Source organism: Bactrocera dorsalis, chromosome 5, assembly GCF_023373825.1.
Source record: "Bactrocera dorsalis isolate Fly_Bdor chromosome 5, ASM2337382v1, whole genome shotgun sequence".
Lineage (NCBI taxonomy): Eukaryota > Metazoa > Arthropoda > Insecta > Diptera > Tephritidae > Bactrocera > Bactrocera dorsalis.
This window is the reverse complement of record NC_064307.1, coordinates 5,901,960-5,919,735: the sequence shown is the minus strand read 5'-3', so window position 1 is coordinate 5,919,735 and position 17,776 is coordinate 5,901,960. Positions and strand designations below refer to the sequence as shown.

The 17,776-nt window shown below is 30.8% G+C and overlaps 3 protein-coding genes and 1 long non-coding RNA gene across 12 annotated transcripts in view; 3 read left to right on the top strand and 1 right to left on the bottom strand.

Annotated features, from left to right (window-relative positions):
• The window catches only part of LOC105226437 (ATP synthase subunit b, mitochondrial), a 459,686-nt gene that overhangs the window by 8,543 nt on the left and 433,367 nt on the right, over nucleotides 1–17,776 (bottom strand). The window lies entirely within an intron of this gene.
• On the top strand, nucleotides 163–13,499 carry LOC105226441 (GATOR complex protein Iml1). 8 transcript variants are annotated; one of them, XM_011205308.4, is made up of 25 exons: nucleotides 163–337; nucleotides 400–701; nucleotides 2,524–3,243; nucleotides 3,313–3,555; nucleotides 3,637–3,752; nucleotides 3,819–3,990; nucleotides 4,055–4,231; nucleotides 4,353–4,551; nucleotides 4,609–4,740; nucleotides 6,153–6,206; nucleotides 8,019–8,445; nucleotides 8,507–8,681; nucleotides 8,773–8,967; nucleotides 9,584–9,661; nucleotides 10,105–10,169; nucleotides 11,061–11,174; nucleotides 11,425–11,631; nucleotides 11,685–11,782; nucleotides 11,911–12,078; nucleotides 12,131–12,291; nucleotides 12,359–12,524; nucleotides 12,620–12,732; nucleotides 12,806–12,861; nucleotides 12,931–13,033; nucleotides 13,099–13,499. In XM_011205308.4, the coding sequence occupies exons 1-25, from the start codon at nucleotides 295–297 to the stop codon at nucleotides 13,324–13,326; spliced, it is 4,512 nt and encodes a 1,503-aa protein (XP_011203610.2). In that variant the 5' UTR covers nucleotides 163–294; the 3' UTR covers nucleotides 13,327–13,499. The 8 variants fall into 8 exon arrangements, with proteins under 8 accessions (XP_011203610.2, XP_049314512.1, XP_011203608.2 ...); XM_049458555.1 differs by lacking the exon at nucleotides 10,105–10,169 and adding an exon at nucleotides 10,665–10,723 and having other exon boundaries at nucleotides 6,105–6,206; XM_011205306.4 differs by having other exon boundaries at nucleotides 6,105–6,206.
• LOC115066171 (uncharacterized) lies at nucleotides 1,600–2,494 on the top strand. The gene is made up of 2 exons (XR_003845796.2): nucleotides 1,600–2,280; nucleotides 2,341–2,494. It is a non-coding gene; the product is annotated as an uncharacterized LOC115066171 (long non-coding RNA).
• Nucleotides 14,097–17,368, top strand: LOC105226442 (N-alpha-acetyltransferase 60). The gene is made up of 6 exons (XM_049458570.1): nucleotides 14,097–14,690; nucleotides 15,406–15,526; nucleotides 15,603–15,767; nucleotides 15,834–16,054; nucleotides 16,123–16,234; nucleotides 16,416–17,368. The coding sequence occupies exons 1-6, from the start codon at nucleotides 14,674–14,676 to the stop codon at nucleotides 16,545–16,547; spliced, it is 768 nt and encodes a 255-aa protein (XP_049314527.1). The 5' UTR covers nucleotides 14,097–14,673; the 3' UTR covers nucleotides 16,548–17,368.

The following is a 17,776-nucleotide window of genomic DNA, read 5'->3' as shown; positions in this document are numbered from 1 at the left end:
CACAATATATTTTTTAAATGTCATTCTTTATATAATTTTATATTATATTATATATTATTATTAATTACACCCGATTTAGAACTGAGATTTTCAAAAATCTATCTCTCGGCAAAGTGAGAGAACAAACCTTTTGCTGTAAATAAATTGTTATCAGTAGCAGCTGTTTCTGACAGCAGCCATTTCTGTTTCTTGTAAGTTTTCTTGTTCCTATAATAAATTTCAACGAGACAATAAACAAGACGCTAAATAAAAAATGTTAATAGCAGTAAAAAGTTATAAATATATATATGAAATATGAAACATTACAAATTAAATACACATCAAAAGTCCTACAGCGGTAAGCTAGAACACTTTTTTTATAATGATCCCGAGTTATAAATTGATGTTTTCCTATTCCAGATGCTGATTTGCTGATTAATCAAAAGGAACATCCTGACACAAAAATAGGTGATGTGGTTGAGGTTTATGACCGCGAAGATGAAAATACTAGATTATTATTGCAAATTACCAAATTTAACGATCTTCGCCGTGACGAAATTAGCATTGAGGCAGGCATTGCTACTCAGTTCAATTTAAGAAAATTTGCCTATGTTTTTATGCGACGTGTGAATGCAAGTGATGTAGCTCTTGATTCTATTGAAATTGCGTTTAAAGATCAATATATGGGAAGATCCGAAATGTGGCGTTTGAAAACATATTTGGTATGTATATGTTAACTCTTTTTAATATAATTTTAACTGTAATGTGCTGAGTTTTTTAACTACTTAGTCTTGCCATAAGTTCTGTTACAAAATCTTAAATGCATAAAGCGAGAACAAATTAGCAGAAAAAGTGCCGTTACCATACCCTAAAAAAGGTGCGAAGTAGATAGAAGGAAACTTCGTAGACCTTATTAAATATATAAAATTATCAGTATGACGAGCTGGATCGATTTAGCCATGCCTGTCCATCTGTACAAACAAACTGAATGATTAAAATCATGACCTTGTATGGAAAACGTTTTTTATTAGAAAAGATATCTTCAACAAATTAGGCAGAAATTCTATAAAGAAACGAAAACGAAACGAAGAAACAATCTCGAACCACTAGAGCATAAGACCGATAGAAATCAAGTTCGTATATTGGAGCATTTGTATTTGTGAGAAGTACAATATAATAGCAACCGAAATTAGTAATCAGTTCCAAGGATGACAGATGACGAAATAGTGTTCATCGGGATTTAATAAAGTTAAGAATGAGAAGAGGTATCATAAAAAACTGATAAAGGCCTGTAAATGGTAAACAGTTTTTCTATGTTGATTTGTTTATGCTGTGTTTACAAACAAACAAACAAGAATAAAATAGAATCTTATCTAGTAAAAAAAATCTCACCACTTTCTCCTTAGACTATGTTCACACGAGGACTAGTTTTGCCGCCCAAAGTGTTTTTTTTTGTAGGTTTTCGAGGCTGGGTTTCAAAAGAATATTTATATTTATGTTCCGAAATTTAAATTTTATTATCTATATTTTTTATGTTATATGTAAATATCCATACAAATTTTATGCTATGTCTTAGGTATAAGGATAAAAATGAACTAACTAGAAATATTTTTGTGCACCGCGTACATGATGCATGCAAGAATTTGAGAATGTGATATACAAAACAAAAATGTCGCGTGTGTGAAAGCAATGAGCGACACTAAAAAAGAATTTGCCGGTAATGAGCGACAAAACTAGTCTTCGTCTGAACGCAGTCTTTCCCCCCTGAGTTTCTTATTCAGTTGCATTCTCATCGTAATTTCTGTCATTCTAAAAGTATACTTCTTTGTATACATTGCGAAAAGTTTAGGATTTGTTACTCGAAGGTTTGGACAATGGTTCAGTGTTTACTTTCGCTTATTAACAATGGAATGGGGAAATAAAGAAAATCGTATTGCAGTGATTGCTTTACATAAATGTGGGAAAAGTGCAGGTGAAATTCATGATCTTCTCAAAGAACTCAATATTTCGAGAATGTTTGTTTACCGCACTATTGATCGTTTTTCCAAAACATCTACAATTGACGACAGAAAGAGAAGTGGTCGTCCTCGTGCGGTTCGAACCGATTCAGCCATAAAAACTGTTAGCGAACGTATTAACAGAGATCCCTGTACAAAACAGATAGATATGTCAAAGGAATTGGATATATCGGCTAGGTCAATGGCAAGACTTATTCGAGATGATCTCCACATCAAACCCTATCGTCAGTCAACTGGGTCGAAAAAATCAAAATGAAATTTTGTACATCGTTCATCTAAAAAAGTATTATTAATAAAATTATCTTAATTAAAAAACGTATTATATATAGTTTAATTTTTATAGCGGCCTATACTTGTAACAGAACTTATGACAGGACTAAATAAAAATTAAAAATCAGTAATGGTTACATATTTATATGGCATTGTTGCTAAGTTTCTTTCTTTTAGTTTACTGGGCAAAGTATAAATAAATAAATTACATTGAAATAACTAAGAGATCCCCAAAAACTCTTTTATTAATTTGCAGACAGACACTTGTGTTTATATAAATAAAAAAATCGAAAATATTGAAATGCAAATTCGTTGTCAAGTTTATGAGATGTGGGCTCAAGGTGAACGCGTTTCCTGTGGAGTAATAACGGAAGAAACAAAGATTGTATTTCGAAGTAGTACTTCAATGGTATATTTGTTTTTGCAAATGTCATCAGAAATGTGGGATTTCGACATACACGGCGATTTATATTTCGAAAAGGCGGTTAACGGGTTCCTTACCGAATTATTTCATAAATGGAAAAAATTGGGCTGCAATCACGAAGTCACGATTGTATTGTTTTCTCGTACATTTTATGCTGCGAAATCACTTGACGAGTTTCCAGATCATATGCGCGATTGCCTTCAATTGGACTATAAAGGCCGTTATTATGAGGATTTTTATCGTGTTGCTATTCAAAATGAACGCAATGAAGATTGGTGCACTGTATTGACGCAGTTACGCAAACTTTTTACATCATACGAATCAACGGTGCTGCGTTATCATGAGCGTGAGGGTGTATCCATTCCCGCAGCTACAAATTCCACAGCGGCTCAAGGCAACTTCCTGGAAGTATTGAATATTTCATTGAACACGTTCGAGAAACATTACTTAGATAGGACATTTGACCGAACGGGTCAGTTGTCTGTTGTTATCACACCTGGTGTTGGGGTCTTTGAAGTCGACAGAGAACTTACAAATATTACTAAGCAGCGGGTAAGTTACAATCTGTGGATTGGTAAACTATTTAAGTATTGAATTTATATGATTGCATTTTTTCTCTAGATAATTGATAATGGCGTTGGTAGCGATTTAGTTTGTGTAGGAGAGCAACCTTTACACGCTGTTCCACTTTTAAAATTTCACAACAAGGACACTTCTTTAACCTCAGCAGATGATTATTCACTTCCACATTGGATAAATTTAAGTTTTTACTCAACTAACAAAAAAGTGGCATACTCAAATTTTATACCGCGCATTAAATTGCCACCAATTGTTGCAAATATCACATTAAATAAGGAAAACAGAGTCAGTTATTTATTTATTTGACTAATTTATAGTTACATAATTAAAGTAATATTTGATAACACATCGATAATTTAATTTTAGGAAAGTGAAAAACATTTTTTGAGTTGCAACCAATCTGAATATATACATAATTCATTGTTTGATTATGATGCCTATGATGAGCAAATATTTCAGCCTCCACCAGCTCAAAGCACTTGGTATGATTATTTAAAATTCGAGATAATTAATCTATGTACCAAGATATATACTTCTTTACTACATAGTTCGTTGCAGCGAGTTATTCGTGCTAAAAAGACTTCCGTGCCTAGCTTAGAGACGTCAGCGTACCGAAACCATGACTGGGAGAATTTAACACCTACGAAAATTCCAAACTTGCGACGCAAAATGTCTGATCCAGATATATATCATGGTACATCAGGAATGCTAGCTGCTTTGGTAGATATACATTTACGTTTATATTTATTTACGAAATAAAGATTAATGACCCCATTCGCTGTAGACTGATTCACCCAACTTGTCTGAATCATTAGCATCTGATAAGAATTCACGACGTTCTATTGTTTCTATTGCTCCTATCGTTCGCCCGGGGCGAGCATTAATCAATCCATTCGATCCATCTCACGTTACAATAAAACTCACCTCGAATCGTCGACGCTGGTCGCACATATTCCCAAAGGTAACCGTTTAATTAATTACAAGTATTGTTTATTTAAAATATTAAAAATTACAAAAAATATGAAAGTAAACACTTGCCGGTCTACATATATATTATATAAATATCTGTAAATATTTTATAGGGACCTACCGGTGTTCTAATACAACAACATCATTACCAAGCCGTACCTGCCAAACCCCACAATTTAAGCTACAGTAATATTATTAATAACGATAATGAACACGCTTCAGGATTTAGCACATTTGATTATGATCACACATTCACATGTTCTTCGCTAAATAAATCCTTTACATCAAGCAATGATAGCGATAAAAATGAATGTAAGCGAGTGAAATCAAGTTTTATGAAAGAAATGATATTAATGTTATTCTCTTAAGTTCCCAAAAAACGAAATAATTCACTCTTGAACAATAGCCCAAATAATGCGACAGCAGGCGCAGCAGTACCCACAAAAAGTTTCTTATGGGGCGCAACGGGAGAGCAGGAATGGACACCAGCTATAACAACAGGTATGTTCTTATAGGACCATATTAACTAATAAATAATCATGTCAAAAAAATTATTTTAGATTTATGTACTATTTTTTTCAAATATATGTAATAATATAAACAAAATATATTATGGATTTGAAATGTTTTTTTTTTTTCGCGTTTAACATGTGTCCAATGTCCTTTTCAATAAACTATTTATATGTAATAATGTACTTTATTTCCTCATTTGACTAAAAATGAATTTGACTACTTTTATAATTTTTTTGCTTTAACACAGTGAATCCCCTAAATGTCTTATTTGAAGTTAAAAACAATAATATCATGGCCTATTATAAAAAGTGGTTTTATGATTTCCAAACCACATACGCGTATGTATTTTGTCGATTTGTGTATACATTTACATACATAAATGGTAGAAGTCATGTTTTCATTTACACAAATTCATATGTATGTATATATAATATCAAATCAGTGCTTGTGAGCTAGCATGAAACGAATTCAATTTAGGCAAAAATCGTAAAAGTTTCACGATATCCAAAATTAGTTTAGCCTATATATTAAACTAAGAGTATTATAGTATATACATATTTAAATACATATATATGATATATATGTACATATACTATTGAGTTTCGCTATTAATAGTTTTTTGAATAAATTTACAATATAATATCAGCGAAACCTAAAATTTTCATAAAATGCTTAAAAGCGTCCGAATATCCATCTAATTATATTATTTGTAAGTTCATATGTTTGTATGACTTTAAATTGCCGGGCATATGTAATAATTAAAAATTTACCAAAAATTTTATTTCGTGGAACTATATTTCCTTATTGAAATTGTAGTCTCATATAGCGTAGGACTAATCCTCATTGTAGTTATCACTAAATCAAAATATCATCATAGTCTGTAAGTTTCAGAAATGATTTGTTTTCCTTTGTTCATAATGAAAATAACTCAATTAGCTTTAAGTATTTATCAATAGTGAAATTTGGTCGCATCGAATTGTTTTGAAAACGATATTTAACGATATTTATATTGTGTGTGCATTGTTTTTATGTTTTAGTTATATAAAATATAATAGATATACATATATGTGATTTTATTAAGGCAATGTTGAAAAATTTTGATACTAATACATAAAATATTTTCTCTCATTTTTTCTTACTTCCCATAAAATGCGTGAAAATTTGTGTGAACGAACAAAAAACACAAAAAAAATAATAATTTGCAAACTGAAAAAATTCCAACTACTTTAAACAAAACTTATTTGCTCGTCAACTTTAAACAACTTAAAAAAACTAAATATTACATCAAAATTAAATCCATAACATTTTGGTCCTCAAAAATACTACCTACCTACATGCATATGAATGAAAAGCGAATGCAAAAATGGGAAAACACTTAAATCCTATTGTTGAAACCGAAGCTCCTACTAAAAGTCAGAGCGCAAACGCAGATGGCAGAGGAAAAGTAATAATAGGTTTGCAAAACACTCAAATAAAAAATTCCTACACATTTTCTAGTAATATTTAACATTTTGTACTTCAAAAGCTTTGCTTCAATTTGTATAGAGTAAAATGAAAAAGTGTGCAGCATAATTCAAGCAATTTGTAGGTGTGCGTGCGCTCATAGCAAAAGGGCATGCGTATGGTTTATTACAAGTAGCCACAATTATACAATTAGAAACAGAAACAAAAAAAAATAAGTTCAACAGAGAGACAAAAATTTCGAATGCGTGCAGCGCCATTCAAAAATGCTTGGCTTACACTGTATGCATATTTAATCTTTTATAAATGCACCAAGTAGTTTATTTTACTGTATCGGCGCACCGTAATAATATTGTAATTTATAATATTTTTGTGATTAGAACGATTCACGGTAGTTTTATTTTAAGTTTTTGTTTGATATAATAGTATAACAAATATGACTGTGCGATTAATTGATGATTCTAAATTTTGGTTGAATACTCGTAAATCTACTAAAAAAAGTAAAATTCATCCATTGAATAATATTGAAATTATTTGCTAAGTACTTAGGTAATAATATTTTTGATTACTTGATTTATGGACTAGGCAACTTATTCAAATAATGGCACAGTTTTAATACACATACATATGTACACGTTTACATACATTGTTTGTACGAACATTTTGGACATTTATGTTGGAGTAGTTTGGTCTCTTGAACTTGTCGACCCATAAACATTCCTTATATACTAGTTTTGGCAGCCAATAATATCTACACTCAAACCATACACACAGACGTAAAATTAACGCTATTATTATATACATATTTAATAGTTGGTTAATTTTTTCTAATAAATTGCTTGCATATCATGGAATAGCAATAATTAAGTACACGCACTGAATATTAAAACCTGGAAACTGGAAGTTTGCACCAAAATAAAAAAATTCTCAATACTCGTATGTATACATACATACATACATAAGCACTCATTGCATGCACTTTTCTAGAAGAGGATTATAATTAATTTTAAATTTCACATAAGTTTGTTTAAAGCTTGTCGCTTCTTGCAAAATAACATTTATTAAATTAAGTATCGCTATGGACCATATACATATGTATACACACTTCTTTTCAAACACTTAGATAATCATATTTAAATATAAAATGTTTCGCTTATTTAAAAAGAAATCCAAATGTCCACACAAACAGCTAAAACACAATATTTGGAAATCAACCTATTTCAACTATGAAGATTATTGTATTAACCCCTTGAAGGATGTATGTTGCTTCAAGCCCGTCTATTCTCGAAATATTGTCGGAATGACGGACAAAAAAATCGACGTTCCATTAATATCCGATCAAAAGAGGTTGATCGCCAACAGAGTTTTCCAAACAAAGTAGCGATGAGCATTTTTGTTGTTGCAGCAACTAGTGACTTTTCATTCTCATTTATCTTCAAAGTCTTTGCTTACAAACATTATTCACATTTTAATGTTCTTTATACAATTTACATGCATCCATACTTCTATATGTATATAAAGTAAATATGGTAAATCGTATATATATACTTTTTCTTGTCGATTTATTTGCAAATAGCACAGTTTGGCTTTTCCAGAGGCGATGGCTTTCCTTATTCTTGTTCTACATTGAATTAAATTTCACTTTATACAATGTTTAGTGGTTTATATTTTTATTTTATTTATCGTGACGTCCTTTCTGTATTCTGTGTAACCGACTTTGCCTGTCATAACACTACTTTGCTTGTTTCACTCGCATAATAAAATCAAGTCACTAATCGTACGTTTTTAACCATCCACAATTTTAGGTGTGGATTGGAAATCGCTAACCATACCGGCTTGTTTGCCAATCACAACCGATTATTTCCCAGATAAACGTTCTCTGCATAATGATTATGTTATATCTGATTATACGCTTCTGCCTGACGATGTAAATTTCGATTATGCTAATAGTAGAGCGGTGTATCGTAAACCTCTTTCTACGGAGGAGGTATTTCGGGAGATTGTGTCCCAACGATTGGCGCAAGGCTTCCAGCTGATTGTGCTCGAGGAGAAGAATACTCAACCAGCACAGGCGCCCTGCTGTGGCGGCTACAAACAACAAAAGCCACCTTCCGTTTTAGGAATTATTGCACCGACTGAAGTGATGAAGGAGTATTTGCTTTCTATTGGTCGAATATTTCACCGAATAACATTGATTGGATCCGTGATAACAGTCACTGGTTATCGGCCAAGGTGAGTGACCTATATTTAGTGTTATTATATATTTGTCTTTCTGAATTTGAAAATATTTTAGACATCCTTATCCGCCCATTAACGTTGACTACCGCTATCGTTTTCATGCACCCCAACACGAGACTTATGAAATATCAGGTGTTAATTTTACGACGGAAAAATTAGAAAATTTCAATTGGAACTATATGGATCATTATATTTGTACACGCGGGGACCGGGACTATCCTTTGATGGAGGTAAGTTATTGCTCAATTATAAAATTGAAATCGGCTTTCATATTGAAATTAATGTGATTTGCTTTTCTCAATTTTGAACATAATTTCACAGAGTTTAAAATACTGGCGTTACCGTATGTATTTACTACCCACTGATAACTTAGCGATGAAAAAAATCATTGAATATGGAAGTCAACGCTGTGATATCTATACAGATCTAGCTGTGGACAATACTAAGAGACAGGTCGAAGACTTCATGCGTTTTATGGAAGTGCATATAAACAAAGTGAAACGGCAGCGAATCCATGTAAGCCAGTATCGTAGATAAAAATGATTTGCCTTAAATATTGTTTGTATTTCTTGCCTCTCACATAAGTAATTCTGATCTAAAAACTTTACTCTTACAAAATATATATATTTTAATATAATCAAGCCAGTTTTGGATGATTCAAAGCGGCATCTAATTATTGATTAATTTACTTACTTCATTCTAAAATGTTATTTTATCGTTATTCATATGATTACCTCAATACCTAAAATAAATATATTTATTCTTTATTTTCTTATACTTTTTATTCCAATTGATGTATATTTATTTATATTTTGTTTAAAGTATTTTAATTTTGCAACTCCCGTTTCAATAATTTAATGTACAAATGGCTTGATTTCATCTCATTTCACTTTAAATTGGCAGGAAATCATTTTTATTGTAATTGGCTGAACATAATGATGTAGGTTATAAATTTTCGATATTTTATTTTTATATATGTTTGTTATTAACGCGTGTACAACTATCTTTATGTATATAGCGTATTCTATGTTTATTATATATACTCGTTGACTATTTTAAGCGAAGCTAATTTCTGATCTTTTCCAAATTATTATTGCTTTCGGCTTATGTATCGAGTTGGAATCATTTACAGGATAGCCCCACCGCACAAAGTCATTTAACACGACGACGTCACAGTACCAGCATTATTTCCAGACCTCAACCCAACCAGGTTCTTTACTTAAAATCTATACATTCAGTCTAACGTACATATTCACACATACATTTCGTCTATTACATACACACAAATTTCTACTTAGTCGTACTTGTAATTTCTTTCCACCACTGTGATTGTTCATCTATCCAACAATCATAAATAAATATAAGCACACAGTTTTTAATTTATATTAATTGTGAAATCGAATTCTAACTTGAGAAGAACTACAATAAATTTTGCCTAATCTTGCTCCTTACTGTAAAAATAAATCGTATTTAGTAACGTTTCATATTTAAAACTAAAAATAAATTTAGCGAAATGTAGAAATAGGAAGACCTCTAGTTCATTAAATATATGTACATACTACATATACTTGGATATAGAAATACTGAAATAAATATTGTGTTAATTACATTATGTATGCAACTTTTCTTCTGACGTACCACTCGAACCTGAAGGGACTGGTGAATTCGCCCTTTCGTGAACGTGTTGGAAGCAATCGCCTACCGGAAAAACGACCAAGGTTCTTATTCTGTCATTTATTATGTTGTTAACGGTTATAGTAACAGTATTGTGACAGCACCTAACGCATTATCAGTAACAATTTTATTTGATTTGATTCAAAGGCTTTTCTACTAGTACGGTGTTTGCTTACATACATACATAGTTATATAATATGCATAATAATGCTATTTCCATATATTTTTTATCACCTACATACGCACATATCTATTCTATTTCTTCTGCAACCTTCTGAAAACATTTTAATTTTTTTTTATATACATATATATATTTATATTGTTTCTATTAATTAATTTAAAGATAATATGAATAATTTATTTAAAAAATGTAAATATTTATTTCAATATGGCCGCCAAAATTTTATAAAGTTATACCTAATTTCTACCAATTTTCAATATCAGCAGTTTTTGGCAATGATACGTTAATTCTTGTATTTTAATTTAATAAATATGATTTAATTTGATCTCTATATTTTAATTTGGTTTTCGGTTTTCAGCATGTTACACCTAGATTTAATGAAAAGCATCATCCACTATTTATGTCAACACAGCAAAGGTTGGTCAAAGCGAAGCTTTTAAGTTTTGTCCGATTTGTTCTTGTATTTCATAGCGCACATCAACTAATAAAAAGTAGTCGTAGTTAGCATTTATATTTGCTGGCCCACAGAGGTGTATTAATTTGTATTGAGTAGAATAATGTGAAAAAACTAATAATTATAATCTATACTAAGCAAAAATGGTGGCATAAAAACTAACGACATTATCCCGAATTCATAATGTTCGCACTTAGTAGACAAGTGGAAGGAAAAAGTCGTTCATTTTTTGACCATGTTTTGTGCTATTGCCATCTTGGAGGGAATAGTGAATAATACCTACCATATATTTAATAACAGCTTTATCTCTAAACCTGTGATGAAAGTCGATCGTGGCCGCATATCGCCCGCGGCAGATGCAGCTGCAATAGCATTAAATAATGATTTAAGCCACAAAGAGGATCAGGATGATGGGTAAGTGCTTTTCACTGAAAATACATACATAGATAAATAGTAAAGTTTTGCACACTGACCCACGTCTATTGTGCCCTCCCCTATATCACATATGGTCACCAAGGTCCAGCATTCTGAATGAAAATACATTCATGCATGTGCATCGAGATTAAAACTAACTTAATAGCAATACATATACATACATACACACGCATATTCGTAAGCGTATTGATAATATCCTATTATTATTACTTAATTTTTTTATGCAAAGCTTTGCGTCGGAGGTAAAATTACGCCCGAACTCCGATTTGAATGAAATCCTTGAAGCAATGAAGCATCCCATAACCGGTGTAGCTTTCTTCACTCAGACTCCTAACTTGCCATGCTACACCTTTGTTTCACATGAGGCCTTGCTTTGGCTCAAGTCACGTTTGGACAACAACAAAAATCCATTAGATATATTGGAGGCCATGCGAAGGTAATAAGTATTTTATTCACCTTGTTATTTAATAAATTTTTAACAATTTTCAGAGAGAAAATGATTTGTCATGCTTCAGGAGATTGGGATAGGCAAATTATACCTGGGTTTTATCTTTATTTTATAGTGCAACAAGAAAAACCGATAAAAGGTACTTTTAGTGAAATTATGTCAGTAAAGTGAAAAGTGATGAAGAGGAGAAATAATACTTATTTATTCTTAAGTAATTCAATACTTTTTACAAGGAAATTATATTCACAAATTTATATTGATTTTCAGAGGTACCTAAACCTCTTTTGGATTTAAGTGCTTTTGAGAATGAGTGGATGGAGATCGAATTACAGGGGTGTAACCATTTGTGGACTGATGAAACGAAGATTCCGAATATACCCACATTCCTGCGAGAAATACCTTCGGCACAATCTTGGGCTGATTATAGCCAAAATAGTGAGTAAATATGTATTAAATAAAAAAATATGATTAAGCAATATTCTTACAGAAAAAATATACCGTCATTCCCATTTGGAAATCAATGTCAATCAAAAGAGCGAGCGTATGGAATGGGGTCATGTCAAGTATCATACTGTTATGCAGCCCGGGTATGCTTTTGAAATAGTTGTTGAGTGGGTCACGGCATCCGGACCGATTGTGGGAGATTTGGTATGTGTACATACGAACTTATGAAAAATGAAAGTAAATTAACAGTTTTTTGTATTAAAATTTAAAGATTTGGAGCTGGACACGTAAAGCGAATCATTGTAATTATGAATTGATATCAGTTCCTGCTGATCCGATGGCAGAACCATTTACAGAGAAATCTGATCCACTCCGTGGTCCCATTTTCATACCGTTATCGGAGAAATTTTTAAGCGGCAAGAGTGTTATGTTCGCCGGTAAGTGATGATATATAAATAGAATCTTATAGAATGATATATATAAGATTATATATTATATAATGAGTGATTTATTTAATCTATGTACGCATTAGAATTCGCTGAAGAGAGTAGAGCTGATCGCATGTTATTATTTCAAGAAGCTATTCTCGCAAGGTTCGGTTTTTTGCCATGTGTGATAGAAAAAAAGTATTCGTTTAACAAAGATGTAAGTACCTCCTCATTCATTATACACCTTAATATATAAGTAAGTGGCCATGTTTTCTTGTATATTCGCATAGGTGCCTAAGGAATACCAATACGTACATTGTTCCGGACACATGTTTGTACTTATTCGGTAAGAAAAATTACTAACAATAAAAGTTAAACAAGTTCGCGAATATAAGATTATTATTGCTTTTTACAGTTGTTCAAAAAATAACTATCAATTTGAATCTCCGAGCCGACAAGAAGCGAACGTTACCCGATGTGTGTATGGGCACACAAATAATACTAATGTACCAAAGAAGGTGTTATCATGCATATAATTAATTTTGAAAGTAATGTTATGTTATTGATATATATATATTTATAGGTTGGATTTTTATGGGCCTGGAATCACATGATTCCCAATAAGAAGTGGAAATCATTGGTAATTAAAAATTCGCAAGACGGTGAGCTTTTTCAACTGAAAATGCTTAAAGATTTTCGTGATTTTTGTTCGGATGCTGATGAGCGACTCACTAAATTCTGGGAACATTGCCATGAATTGAAGCGAAAATCTCTTAAAATGGATAATATTGTCGAAGGAAAGGTTAAATAATTACAAAAGTCGAATACATATACGTTTTTAGTTTTTAGTACATATTCATATGATTCATTTATATTTAAAAAGGGTGGTCCAATAACAACTGTTTCAAATTAGTTTAATGAATTTCTATGTAAATTTTGATGCCCTTATTAAAAGAATTAAAAATGTTAATTTGCATAGTAAAAGTGCTGCGCCCTTTTATAAAATAATATAATTTTTTATAGATAAAAAATTGTGATATTTCTGAAAGGGTTTACAATTTATGGTTCCTTTTGAACTAAAACTATTATATAGTAATTAAACATTTAATACAGAAATTTTACATATTGCAATTTGAAAAAAATAAATACATTTTTTCTATAGAATTAATCTTTTATTTTAATAATTGTTTTTTTTTAATAATCTAGAATTTTTCAGAAGCAACTATATAAAGAACTTGTTTGGGATAAAATACCATGGTCACTATTTTACATATATGTATTAGCATATCCCAAATCTGCTCCAAATAAGTTCTAAGTGTAAGCATACTGTAATCTTTGTTGACATTGAAAATAAAGCAGCTGACCGAAAATTTTGCGCTACCATCAGATACTTTTTGTTGCTACAATTGAAAATATATATACATATTTTATGGTATAGTCGTATATATTTTTGATTTCAATAGATTATTTTAAAAGCTAAAAGCTGTTTTAATAATATTTTAATAGTTTATCATTAACGGAAAAATATTTGTTCCATTTACTCTGACAGTATGGCAATGTTGATGGTTTTCCAATTTTGACAGCCTGTGTTGTTTTTGTTCTTAGTTTTTCTATTTAACGAAGTAATCAAAATACAGTAAAAATTTAGCAATTTGTCATGATTTAAAGCTTTGAAGGCAGCAGGAAGTTTTGGATATTTTATTGGTTTGTACACATATGTCACAGAACATTGTGTAGATAAACAATGAATAATTGGGTTCAATTGAGTGATAAGTTTTAGCTGATGGGAAATGACACATGAAGTGATGTGTTCAAATGAAAGTGTTTGCCGGAGTAGTGTTAAATAGTTGAATTTATGATTGATGTTGAAGTATGCGGTTTAATGCACAAATATTAACAGCGTACAATTAGAATAATATACACATAATTTATATGAAATTGATTTCGAAAGCACAAAAGAGGAAATACTTGGGTTACAAGTTGTCAACACAAGAAAACAGTAACTCAACACTAACTTATTATTTGCTCCATCCAAAGATATACCTATATAAGTTCCAAAATTTTGTTTGCTTCGTTATTATTTGGTGTGGTTGTAATCATAGCTGTTGTCCTATTAGAAATTTATACGTGGACAACTGATGTGACTACATACAATTCCATGGCACATTTTACTTGGTAAGTATCTGGATGTATTTTGAATGTAATTTGTAGATAATACTCTCTATAAAAAAGTAAAAATATACATATCTTTACATACATACATAGGCATATTAGTAGAAAATTTAATTTTACTTAATATTTTTAAATTGAATTTGAATAAATGCGAGTGGGATCAGTTTTGTTTTGCTTGTCACAAGCTAAAACATTTAAAGACGAGCAGTGCCGTCAGCAAACGTGCTTATGCATTTAAATGTTCCAAATGTAAATTAAATTAAATAGAAACTCAAAATTAAAATGTATCTACTGCGCGCAAAGAGTTTTCAGAGTGCTTGAATAAATCAGAATATTACTTATTCAAAGAGTCATATAATTCAAAAGCTTAAACATATTTACACTGTCTAATTTATACATATGCATGTATGTACTTAAATTGTTTATTGAATTCAGCGGTTATTGACTTTTATTTGTTGACCACATTCCACAAAAAAAAAATCGAATTATAAAAGTTAAACTGTAATTGTAGGTTTGTTTTCATTAATTGCAAATAGCGGGATTCACAGATTTGTAGCTTCCGTTAATTAATTAATTAATAATTTTGATTCCCAAAAATGTATAATTATTGCATGCGTTCGTATATAGTACATACATGCAGATTTGTATTTTCTTATGTTTTTATTGTTCACTCCGTATTTGAACAAAATAAAAAACAATGTATAAATTCATACTTCAGGTATAATAAACACAACCTGCCTCAATCTAATGTGAATCGTGCGGATACCGAACATCATGTACCGCTCTGTTCCATTACTGATGTTCAGTTAAGATTTTTGGTTCCAGATGATTTGACCGAGGTAAATATAATTGTAAACAAGAGTGTACTAACTATTGTTTCATATTAATTCTTTGTATGTATGAATATTTTTTAAGGTGAGAACATTATGCCAAGATTGGTTTCCCATTGATTATCCGTTATCATGGTACGAAGACATTACATCCAGTTCGCGTTTCTTCGCGCTAGCGGCTGTCTACAATCTGGCTATAATAGGATTAATAGTTGCCGAAATCAAACCATACAGAAATCTTAACAAAGAGGTCCCATCCTAATGTGCTTTATAATATAAATAAGTTTTTTTTTCAACAAAATATTTTTGCTCTTAGGATAAAGGGATTTTACCGGATTCCATGGGCCGTAATGCTGACATTGGTTACATACTATCATTGGGTGTGCATCGAAAACATCGACGAAATGGGATTGGGTCATTACTGTTGGACTCCTTACTAAATCATTTGACGACCGCTGAACGTCATTCGGTGAAAGCGATATTTCTACATGTGCTAACCACAAACCAACCTGCCATACAATTTTATGAAAAAAGAAGGTATTATGAGAATATTTCTTATTTTATTAAGAACTTACTATCAGTTGTTACAATATTTTATTTTTCAGATTTCATTTGCATTCCTTCCTTCCCTATTATTATAACATTCGCGGCAAAGGGAAAGATGGTTTTACATATGTCACTTACATCAATGGAGGTCATCAACCGTGGACATTATTATATCCTTTACAAATTTACTTTTCTATTCAAGTTATAGGTGCAAGTTGATAAATCGAACTTTTGCTATCTTCATTAACATAAGTTATTTAGATGTGTAACAACCTGTTCGACTTATCGACTTTCATCAGATTCGTTATTTAAATTAATTTGATACATTTGGGTTCCTTAACTTTTTAATACAGACCACATCAAGCACTATGTATCGAAGTTACAGCATGCTGGTGCAGTTTTCACATGGATTTCGACGCGTTTGAGGCAAGTTGTACGTTGGATTTGTCATAAAACCGTGTCTCGTTTTAATTTTGCACATTAAGTTCAAGAGTTTCACAGAAGCACCGAGTGGTATATTCGAAGGAAAGAAAAAAAATCCAAATCTGTAGATATATAAGTGTATTTAGCACCGTGCTAGAGAAATTTCAAATAGGAAAATAGTTTGTTTTTAGTTATTATATATGAATGATGATGAGAGATTTTTTAAAGAAATATGCAAACATAATCATGGTTAAATTGTTGACTGCGTCCATACACACATACATACATATAGGCATATTGAATTGCATGGAAACTAATTTTAAAGTATGTATATTAATTATAAGTATTTAAATTTTATAAAGGGGTTCCAACAAACCTATGTATGGATCCACGGACACAATCACTTCAGATAATATTAACCAATATCATTTGGCCCTTCACATATTTTATATGTCTAAACGTTTCGTTTATGTTCGATTTAAAATTTAAAAACAAATTTCTTTTAAAATTTAACAAAAAACCATATATGTATTCCAACCCCAAATAATTTAGGAAAAGTATTTTTGATTACCACACACAATTGTAGTCAGTTTAAATATTTTATTTTGCTTTTTTTTTTTGAGTTTTCGTTTTTAGTAACAATGTTTTGTGTAAATACCCTAGATTTTATTATTGTTAATTTTTTATATAAACCGATAGTATAGTCTCTCTGTTATATAGTATAATTTTATTCAGTTTCAGGTCATAAAGTACAATAGCCGAGCATCAATAAAGACAGTATAAAATAAAAAACATGCTGTCAGTTTTAAGAAATACGACAGAGTAAAAAAACTAAATACTAAACTCAAATAAAAGCTTACAAAGCATATGTATGCCATCAAATACATATTTATCTTTTATAGATCTACAAAACAAAGACCAAGACACCTCATTATCTTATATTTGGCTTGGGTATTGATGTTCGGAAATGTCTGTTGCTCTAATTTACTATTACTTCATGCTCTATTAATGAACATGGTCTTATAATGAGTATCATGGGGCGTGTTTGAAAGCTTTTATTTTTTGATCTGTATACATAGTATCTGGTAAAGTATTTCTAAAATACTCAAATTCAATAAAACTATTTTTACTGCAATTTTTATATGTTTGTAGCAAATTTCAAAGTGAAATTCATGTTTAAATAAAATATGTTTAAGAAAAAATATATAATCCATTATTTGTTATTAATTTGAAAAAAAATATCCTTTTAGGCTAAACAAAATAATCATTAAATCTTCGAAACAAATATTT